Source organism: Hermetia illucens, chromosome 4 (assembly GCF_905115235.1).
Source record: "Hermetia illucens chromosome 4, iHerIll2.2.curated.20191125, whole genome shotgun sequence".
Lineage (NCBI taxonomy): Eukaryota > Metazoa > Arthropoda > Insecta > Diptera > Stratiomyidae > Hermetia > Hermetia illucens.
Window position 1 is genome coordinate 54,326,336 of NC_051852.1, and position 11,246 is coordinate 54,337,581.

Below are 11,246 nucleotides of genomic sequence, written 5' to 3' on the forward strand. Positions count from 1 at the left end.
ATCCCGGAACGTTTATAAGAGCATTATATATTGTAAGAGACAGCCAAGGTGTCGCGTTAATAATGATGATACTCGAATTGAGTGGGGATAAGTGTAGAAACAAAAATGCATGTGACAAAGACTCGAGTTTTATTATAATTTCATTTCAATATAAAACCCGGAGAGAGCAAAGGTGACATCACCACAAAAGCTTCCAGGGACAAAGGAACAATTTAATTCCCCAAGAATCTTCAATAATGTTGAAAATAGTTTGTGAGCTTCATTTAAAAATGTTTACCAATTGTAGAATTCAATGAGAAATGTAAAATTCTCCAATATGTATTATTTTTGTTTTTTTTTTTTAACCAGAAAATGTTTCGTTAATAACGTATTATAAACGGAAATTTGCTCATTAGAGACGAATCCAAATCATTCATTCTAATTTTATCATTCCAAATAGACTTTCTAACTTTTTTAGCAAAGACGCACTGGGGCTCACTTTGAAAGCTACTCAAAATATTTTCGAATATATTAAATGCCATCTCGTCCTGGAGTTTAAAGCTGGTTCAATTAGCAAATAATTAAACCTTTAAGGGTTCTAAGCTGAACTTCTAGAAAGTAGAGATATGAATCAAAAATAATTTAAGATAACAACCTAGGTGATCACGGAAAGTGCCAAAAACTTCACTTCTAGCACAACCCTCGACATGCCTGATATAACCTCAACCTCAGTTTGTTTTGACGTTTGGGGAGTCAGATTGTCCATTCACGTGTTGTTTGTAGGCGAAATTGTTTTACCGAATTTCCTAGTTGCATAGGGATGTCATAGAATAATTGTTGAACTAAAAATAAGAGTGTTACAGTAACAAAAAGAAGAAATCATGGGAAAAGTGAAAAGGTCGAATATCGCAAATAATCCTGGCTCAAGGAACCCTTTGGAGCAAGAAATCATGGACAGCAGAGTAGCGAAGCCGAAGAATAAACATAAGATCCGGCTGAGGGCGGAACATAGTGACGTGAGAGAAATGGACATTTCTCAGCTGGGTTGAGAATGAATGATTAATATAAACTAACATATTGCAGGTGATCGACAGTAAAACTAGCAGAAAAATCCTATCGGAAGCCCGACGGCAGCAGATGCACATGGGTGAAGCAGAAAAAGATAATTTCACGAATCCACACTTGTCATTGAAATTAGGTTTGTCTATGAGTTTTTAAAACTGTCCAAAGGAGTCTTTTATGTTGATCTTAACATCAAATAGAGAACAAAGGGAAGGACGATGAAGACGTAAACGAACAGGAACTGCATGATGATCTTCAAATCAATGCAGAAGATGAGAAAGCCTTACGGAACTTCCAGAACAAGTACGTTCCCAGAATCGACAGCCGTTGCCTTTTATAATCCTGGAAATTGGTTTTTACTTCAGGTCTGGAAAGAAAGTTCGGAATCTATCAGATATGATCATGGAGAAAATCGCGGAGAAACAAAGCGATTTGCACACAAAACTCACTGATGACGGCTCAATGAAAATTGAAGACCTAGACCCCCGCATCCGGGAGATGTACGAAGGAGTCCGAGACGTTATGAAACGATATAGAAGCGGAAAGGTCCCGAAAGCCTTCAAAATCATACCGAAATTGAAGAATTGGGAGCACATTCTGTATATTACGGAGCCGTTCAACTGGACAGCAGCTGCCATGTTCCAAGGAACCAGGTAAAGTGAATTCCACTTCATGATCAAAAGCAGTGATTTAATGAAATCGTGGGTAGGATATTTGCGTCGGTTCTTTCACAGGGTATGGCACAGAAATTTTACAACTTGGTTCTACTGCCACGAGTTCGTGATGATTTAAGTGAATATAAAAAGTTGAATATTCATTTATACAATGCTCTCAAAAAGGCTTTGTTCAAACCCGCGGCGTTCATGAAAGGGATAATTCTACCACTGTTGGAGGTAAGTAGCATTACAATGTACGAGCAGCTTTTTTGCTAATTGCTTTTATTCCTTTTTGTCAAATTCCTTTCTATTGAACGCACTAAGCTTTTCGAATTTTACACGTTCAATAACATGATAATTCACAGTTATAAAACTAAAGGGAAGGAAGGGAGATAATTACTGGACATAAAAATGATGCATTTATGTCGCGGGTGGAAACTGACATAACCGTGTCATAAACGAGAGTACTTTCAGTTTGATTCGTGAATTTTTTTGCCTATATTTAACTGTTGGGTATCCTCAATAAAGATTCGTCGCAGCCAGTTGCAACTGAAGAAGGAGAGGGAAGAATACCTGTCACTTGAAACTTTGATCCTTCAAAGGGGGATCCAGTTAATAAGAATATCCTCCTCAATATCCTCATTCAAGAATTCTAGCCTAAAAGGAAAGTGAAAAATTCAATTGCAAATTCTCGGCTTGTTGCAAAACTCGGCTAAAATCATTATCAACATCACTGGCCCAAAAATCGGTATTCAGTCTAGGCCTACATTAAAAACTCGAAGCATCCTGGTTTTGTGCCGAGGTCCACCAATCCAATATCCTTAAAAGTTGTCTGTCCTGGCCTACGCCATCGCTCCATCTCAGGCATGGTCTGCTTCGTCTTCTTTTTCCACCATAGATATTGCCCTTATAGACTTTCGGGCTAGATCACCCTCATTCATACGGATTAAGTGACCGACCCACCGCAACCTATTGAGCCGGATTTGATCCACAACCAGACGGTCATTGTATCGTTCATAGATTTGGTCATTATGTAGGCTACGGAATCTTCCATCCTCATGTAGGGGGCTAAGTCTCCGATTAATACATGAGGACTGGCAACATCATTGTCTTTTTCAGTAACAGCGTTGATCCTATGGTGAGATGTTTCGACCGGAATAGTTTTTGTAAGCTGAAATAGGCTCTGTTGACTGCTAACAGCCGGGCGCGGATTTCATCATCATAACTGTTATCGGTTGAGATTTTCAACCCTAGATAGGAAAAAATTTTAACGGTCTCAAAGTTATAGTCTCATATCTTTATTCTTCACATTTGACCAGTGCGTTTTGATGTTGTTGGTTGGTTGGCTTTTGGTGCTGACGTTGCCACCATGTAATTCGTCTTGCCTTCATTAATGTACTTGGGCCGTTCTTCCTATGATTTCGATATCGTCAGCATAGGCCTGTGGCTGGGTGGACTTAATCGTACTTCTCGCATTTACCTCAGCATCACGGACCATTTTTTCCAGGGCCAATATAACGAGGACGCATAATAGAGCATCCCTTTGTCTAAGACCGTTGTTGATGTCGAATGGTCTCTAGAGTAATCCTACTGCTTTTATCTGTCCTCACACATTGGTGACTGTCAGTCTTATCAATTTTGTCGGGATACCGCGTTCTCTCATGGCCGTGTACAGTTTTACGATGGCTAAGCTATCAGAGGAGGCCTTAAAGTTGATGAAAAGATGTTGCAACTGATGTCCATATTCTAACAGTTTTTCCATCGCTTACCGCAGAGAGAAAATCTGATCTGTTGCTTATTTGCCTAGAGTGCCTCTTTGATATGGGCCAATGATGTTCTGGACATATGGGGCTATCTGACCTAGTAAGATAGCGGAGAATATCTTGTATATGGTACTCAGCAACGTGATACTTATATAACTGCTGCACTGCGTGATATCTCCCTTCTTATGAATGGGACATATAATGCCTCGTTGCCTGCCTCAAGGTGTGGGACCTTGAGCATAAGTCGATGAACTGCTTGATTGTAATTGGTTGCCTTCAAATTTAACCAAATCGGTTGTAATTCAATTGGCTCCTGGCGGCCTATGATTTTTAAGCCGATGAATTACACGCACTGTTTTTCTATATTTGGTGGTGGCAGTATTTGTCCGTCGTCTACTGGTGACAGGAAGTTCCACTTGCAGATGTTCTGCCTGTTGAGCAGTTCATGAAAATACTCAACCCATCGCTCCAATATGCTCGTTTTGTTGAAATCAGATTTCCTTCTTTGTCTCGGCAGGATTGGCATCGAGGTGTATAAGGCTTCATCCTGCTGAATTGTTGGTAAAACTTCCACGGTTGGTGCGGTTGTTCCCTGTACTTTTCGAATCCATAGACCTTTCCTTTTTCCGTCTGTGAAGTCGCTTCTCCGCTCGACAAAGTTCGTGATAAGTCTGCGCACGTGCCCACGTTCTGTAAGAATGCAACATTACTCGGTATGCGGCAATCTTCCGTTCCGTTGCTAACTTACATTCATAATCGAGCCAGCAGTTCCGACTGGGAGTGGGTCCAAGTATATTTGCGCCTGTATCAATGATGTTGTTCTTCAGGAGATTGTGCAGACCACTTGTGGATGCTTCATCTCCAGGATCTCTGTTGACTGCGGCTATTGCGGCATTCATTTCCCTCTTATAGGTGTTACGGAGGGCTGCTGTGTTGTGGATGGTTAGATGGTGCTGTTATACGAGCCCAGAGCCCCATGCCAACGAGATAGTGATCCGAGTCTATATTGGCGCCCCTATATGTTCTGACATTCATCAAGGCTGAAAGGTGGCGACGTTCGATTAACGCATGGTTACTTTGGTTGAAAGTAGTCCCGTCTGGAGAGGCCCAGGTTTGTTTGTGGACCGCTTTCCGCGCAAACCAGGTACTTCCTACAACCATTTCGTGTGGCACTGCTAATTGAATAATCCGCAGTCTTTTATCATTGGTATCCTTATGTAAACCATGGGAGCCAACCTATCGCCTGAATACAGGCTTTATTCCTACTTGGCTGCTGAAATCTCCAAGTATGATTTTGATAACATACCTAGGATAGGCTTCGAGGGTTCCTTCTGCTGCCTCGTAGAAGGTATCCTCCGACCCTGCAGTCCTCTTTGTAGGGGTGTGAACATTAATGAGGCTTATATTTATAAATTTGCCTCGCAAGCGGAGAGTGTATAGCCGCTCGCTTATATTTTCTAAGCCGATAACATTCATTTTTTGGCTGATTAAGAAACCTACTCCGAGGGCATGGTTTACTTGATGGCCACTATAATATATGGTGTAGTGACTCTTCTCCAGGAAATTGGTCCTTGTCCAGCGCATCTCTTGTAACGCTGTTATATCAGCCTTATATTGGGACAATGTATCGGCTAGCGGCTGGACTGCATTCGATTTGTACGGGGAGCGCATGTTCCATGAGAAAATGCGCAAATTGTTATTCCGTTTTCGTTGCCGGGTTCGCCGTTGTGTTGTCAATCCAGTTTGAGGCTCCTTTTGTGACCTCGTAACAAGTTGGACGCTCTCAAGCTGTGTCAAGTCACCCTGTGTGCAAACATTTGCTGTTTTATTCATTTCCTTTTTTTCACAAAAAATCACAGTGAGTTACATCAACGAGCTGCATCTGACCTTGCGCCCGGCCTTACAGTTCGGAGTTTTTTGGTTATATTGCCCAGCGTTGGCAGATATGCTATTTGATGCAGATATAATGATCTTTATCAGACGCCGTTGAAGGTCGATACTATACTAATCATTCAGAGAAAACACGCTGGACCGACCGCATTTTTCGCAGAATCCAAAATGAGATGGGCTGGATGGATGGAAGTTGTACCAATCTACCAAAAATAAAATAATGAAAAATATTGAATATTTTATATGTGTTGCAAAGATCGTGAACATGAGTTTGGAAGTTTGCTTTCAAATGCTATTTATTTTTTGGGTTAGAAAGCCCCTCTCTCTCAAATTTTAAGGATTTTGATTTTGTTGACTTCCGTTTGGCTTGAACTACTTTTTCAATATCGTGTGTATATTTTAATTTTAAGATATACTAACTTCCGGTTTTTATAATTTTCTCTTATTGTTTTAGTCTGGTGATTGCACTTTGAGGGAGGCGATAATATTTGGAAGCGTCATAGCAAAAAATACCATACCCGTTTTGCATTCTTCTGCTTGTTTATTGAAAATTTGTGAAATGGAATACTCCGGAGCAAATTCTATTTTCATACGCATATTCTTAGATAAACGATATGCATTGCCATATCGAGTTGTTGATGCAGCGGTTTTCCATTTTTTGAGGTAACCTGAAGTGCATTCTGTCTTACAACGTGTTTTATTAATTCTTTCTTTTAATTACCAGGTTTGAAAATGATAAAAGGGAAATGCCAGTTTTGTGGCATCAAAGCTTACTCACATTTGTTCAACGTTATAAGAACGATATCTCTTCAGAACAAAAGGAAGCACTTTTTGGTTTGCTAAGGTAAGTGTAGATGATTGCATTTTATAATTGAGAAAGCGGTTGCTAATTAAATCACCTCTCCCTTCTCACATTGAAAATTTTTGGTTGACTTTTCCTCCAGTCAAGTTATAGTAGGTATTTTCATGGTCTAATTTGCGAAAATCGATGAATACAATTCTTAAAAAAAATTAGGCGATATGGAGCAAAATTAAATAAATTAATCTTGGCAAGAATAGTTGCCAGGTTCTGTAAATGTTGAGGAATTATAGTAAAATTCTAATTGAATAAAATGGGTATAATAGAATTGGAAGGTTTTGTGATGTCCATCGATTTACTTCTAAATGACCTCTTCAAACCGTACATTCCTTTTCATTTCCTCTTAGCGAAGTTATGGAAGACTATGGTTTTTTGAATAAACTGCGTTTGTCCCAACAAAACTACCAACTCGTCATAATATATAATATATTAAAATCCATATAGACTTCCTTGGCCTCTCTCGATGGTTTCCTTGTGAAAAGAAAAGCTCCGAAATAATCAAGCAACTTTTTCACAGTTCATGACCTGACTAACCTGAAGATAAAAAATAACTTATACCACCGTCGAACCATAAGTATATAATAGTTGCAGCCCTCGATAACCCCCACCATCGCCGTTCGCTTTCAAAAATAATATATAAGCTTCAAGCTTTGAAAATTTTCCCTCAATTCAATTTTCCCTCACCTTGATTGCTGAGTGTCCTAACAATAAAACTATGTATTGAATAATGTGTTCGATGCAAATGCTATGATCATTTTCTTTTGCTTTCTTAGTTAAATTGTCTTAGATTTTATCCTGCAGTTTGGCTTAAAGAAATGTTATGCTAGAACAGAGAAAATGTTTATGCTAAATAATAGACAGAAACGGAAAATAACGCAACATTTGCTCCCTGTTGCTCCATACCATATGTAAAACATTTATTATCTATATTTCTTCGGGAAGCATTCTTTTTTCCAAGGGGGGAGCCATGAAAATGTCGACGACATTTTCTAACTACTTGAACTTTTGGCTCTCATATATTTACCGAAAACTAATTTTTTTTCAAACAGGAAAAAGTCGCATGTGAAATTAACACCAGAGATAAGACGTGAATTGCAAGCAGCCAAATGTAGAGACGTTGAAATGATGGACCCAAGTGAGCATCTAAATGATGTGGAAGAAATGGAGGATGTGGAGGGTATGGATGATAATTTTGAGATGTCAGATTGAAATGTTTTATGAGAAATATTGAAATGAATAAAGTTGAAATGTATTTATAATTGCCTTATGCAGACTAATTGTTTTATATTTAGGATGAACGATTTCGTTGTCGCATAACACTTGGGTTAGATGTAGTCGTGGAAAATCTGCCGTGTGAGGCTTCAAACAGTCAAAATAGACTTAGTTATAACAGCCCTAGAGGCACAAGTACGCTACTGGAAAGGCCACATCAATAGCGTAAAATTAGTATTGTTTAACTTATTGAACTCAAAATCGTAAAATTGAGTCTTAAAGTTAAAGAACGTTATTCCAAAAAATATTATTTTATTGTGATGATGATTCAGTCGACTTAGATTAGATAGATTGCATAAAAGTACATTTTATAGAGGTACTTTTTAAGAAAATTTGAAACTATATCTCAAACTCTATTACTTTGTTTTTCATAGCATTCTTTAAAAAGTCCGGCCCAGATCTCGCCCGTGGCTCGTTTGATCTGGCCATACATTGGCAATCTTTGGAAAATACATTGGCACAGGAACTCGTTGACATTTTATGCTGTTTACTTTCTGGGTATATGTCTCCATTTAAATATTTTCGATAAGCTTTAGATGCGGTTTTGTTGAAGGAAATATTAGTAGCCGCAAACTACCTTTTTTCCGCCCGACCTATATACATAAATTGCTCCACTTTCCCGCTGAAATAGGAATTCCTCTGCAAAACGTTAAAAAAGGAGAAAGGTATGCTGCTTATTGGAACACCCCTTTACTAACAAAATACCAAAAGATACCAAAACCAAAAGACTTTGTGTTCCACAATTGCGTTCTAGTTCTGGTTCCTTCCTCAAATTTCTCTAATAATCTGTCTAGACAAATCGAATTTCGATTTTTTCCGTCTGATAAAAAAATTAATTGAAGAAGCAACTTACATTACTTCGCCTTTCATTCATTCGCCCAAACATCAATAATATACGAAATTAAAATCGGGCTCGTTTTTAGCATTTTAACAGACATGGAACTTGCTCGATTTTTTTCTCACTATCCTTGATGCGGGATTCAGACATCTTACATTTTGTTCTAATGTTGCCCAATCGACTGAATATTGAGACAAATTTTAGACAGTGAATGCCGTAAAAGTACCATCAAAACCACACCTTATCGACGATGTGGAGCAAAACTATTTCGGATATTCTCATTTCTGACCAGGCAAGTTACGGAAGTCTTCGTCCTCATAACCCCGGCGGAATTCATAATCTTCGGTTAAAGTTAAACCGCCGGGAACTCACTATCTATTCACCTGAGTAAATATCTTAGATTACTTTGTTAGTTAGAAGTTTCTTCATAATCGTTATGACAGGAATTTCTTTAAAACATTAACATCGAGGGTAGATTCTTAACTATCTCTTTACCCCTATTCTTTGGGACTCATTCAATAGTCAGTAGCGATCTCTATTTTTCTAATAACTTGTATAGGAATACTGAATTTTATTGCCTGTGGCTATCGGGAGAAAGTCGATGAGTTTTCAAACTTCGCCGCCGATTGTGTTCAGGTTCTTTTGAAAGATTATATTTTGGTTCTGATAAATATAGTTATAGCAGTTCCCAAAAAGCGATATAATATTAGTAAATTCATCGCCATTTTATATTGTTCTAAGAGAAATGTTCACTTTCGCTATTGCAGTTGAATACTCTCACTACTACATTTTCTTAATTTGTTAAGCACAATCGCAAGTGCATCTTTTCATGTGTTCAGCGCCCTTGCTACTCTCCCTCTTCTTCAGTTTTTGTTCTGTTCCATTCAGAAGCGGGGTCAGCTCGCCTTGATCGGTTGCGCCATTTTGTATGGTCATCTGCCTTATTTGAATGGAGTCAAGAGTCACCATCTGGTGTATCAACCAACCTAACGTTGTTTCTGCCGGCCTCGTTTCCTATCGACTTTAATGTTCACACCAATCTTGGCAAGTGAGTTTTGATCAGCGTGAATTATTTGTCCAAACGCCTCTAGCAATTTCTCCACGATCGATGAATATCGATGAATCAGTTCTCGGCAGGTCACTGCCACTGACAGTGATACTGCCTATTTCATTGAGGTTGGTCGTCAAAAATTCGGTTTTATGTATGCATGAGGTGATTATCCCACTTTTTGACAAGGTGCTCCAGATCAGATTTGCTATAAGATGCTAGGAAAATATCTTCAATGAGCAGTGGGTCGGGCACAAGACGTTGGATATCGCTTGTGACAGTATCCATAACAAGAACAAAGAGGAGTGGTAAGAGAACGCTTTCGGGATGAACACCAACAGACACAAAGCGGGGATCACGGCAGAGCAAATTAATCCAGCGGACGAGTTCATCTGGCACTAGGTGTTACCGCAGAGGATACCAGGTGAGTTTGCGTGGCACACGGTTAAATGCTTTGCACTGGGTCTGTGTTCCACAGTTCTTGATAAACCCTGCTTGGTTCACTCTTATTTAATTTCTATGGCGAAGAACATCGGACAAATTGCATTATAGGACCCTGCATCTGTGCCTTGTGCAGCGCTGAGAAGAGATTTGGAATCGATATTGGGAAATAACATGCTCTTTTATTGCGAAGTTTTTGATTGTTGTGACAACCTTCTGCCTTTGGGTTGCCAAAAATGTAGAGTTATAGAAAACAATAATTTGAACTACTTGGTAAAATTTCAATTTAAGGTTTTCCTTAGTTCCTCGATCGCAAAGGATGCTAGTTTCTAAGCACCGCTTTATCTGGGTTGCCCTGATTTACGAATTGATTTTATGGCGCAATTTATTATCAACTGAAACCATCCATATTGATGCACTTCAAGCGCTTAGTTCTTGGCAGGCTGCTGTCTCTAACTATGTCAATCATTGAATTGCAGCAGTTTTACGTCTGTGAGGGTTTCGACTGCTGGTACAAGCTGGAACAATGGTTGCAGGAATATAAAAAAAATTGATGTGTGTGGGCGAGGCCTAGTTGCACTGTGGCGGTTTGCAGCGTCATGTATACTCGTCAATGTCTTAGAACTCAATGAAGTTACTAATAAATTGTTTAGAGCAAATTTTATTAGTTAGTAGAAAATATCTTTATTATGGGGGCACAGGAAAAGAGAATCTGTATAGAGATGTGGTAAGGCCACGTCTTCGACAAACACCGATAGAGAGCCGAGCAATTTGATGTGTCATACTTCGAATTGTACTATGATATTTGGTGGGCGCCAGAGTTGCTACAATGTATACCAAAATGAGCTTTTCACATACCATATAAATCTAATAGGTATTAAATCGAGGAAAGGTAAGCATGATCAACTGATGTTTCTTCATGAGCAACGAAACACTGTGGATTGCGTCCGTAGTGTCACAACCAAGAAGTTCACTTTATATGATGATGGCGTCATACCTATACGTCTAAGAGTGCAATAAATTCACATGAATTGAAAAATTTAACCTTCTATAACATTTTTAATTATAGTTTGATTGCCTTCAGACCATCCAGAATTATGTCTTATATTTCCAAGTAAATCTCTAAAATATGGTGATGACGATTATTAATTTTATTTGGGCAGATATCGGAATGAAAAGTATTTTGACACCTAGCTTTCGTATAGGTGCACCATTGTGATTTTTTTCAGATTTTTCGGTTGGATAGGTTGTGAGAACGAAACCTGTTACATTTTTTGGGACACAATCTGAGCCCTCACTCGCCTACATTTCACCCAGTATCAGAAATAAGTTCATTTTCGAAAAGTAATAATTCAGAACTGTCATTTGATACCTCATATGACCATATTTTGTGAAAAAAAATGGACACATTTTGATTGTTTGGGGAGCCCCCTTAAAT

The 11,246-nt window shown here is 38.8% G+C and overlaps 1 protein-coding gene across 1 annotated transcript; it reads left to right on the forward strand.

Moving 5' to 3' along the window:
* Positions 1-727: 727 nt before the first annotated feature.
* On the forward strand, positions 728-7,478 carry LOC119656005 (bystin). Its single transcript, XM_038062247.1, has 8 exons — positions 728-995; positions 1,063-1,177; positions 1,242-1,344; positions 1,407-1,694; positions 1,751-1,934; positions 5,805-6,013; positions 6,075-6,194; positions 7,259-7,478. Exons 1-8 carry the CDS (start codon positions 861-863, stop codon positions 7,416-7,418), a joined length of 1,314 nt encoding a protein of 437 aa, XP_037918175.1. The 5' UTR covers positions 728-860; the 3' UTR covers positions 7,419-7,478.
* The last annotated feature ends 3,768 nt before the right edge of the window (positions 7,479-11,246 follow it).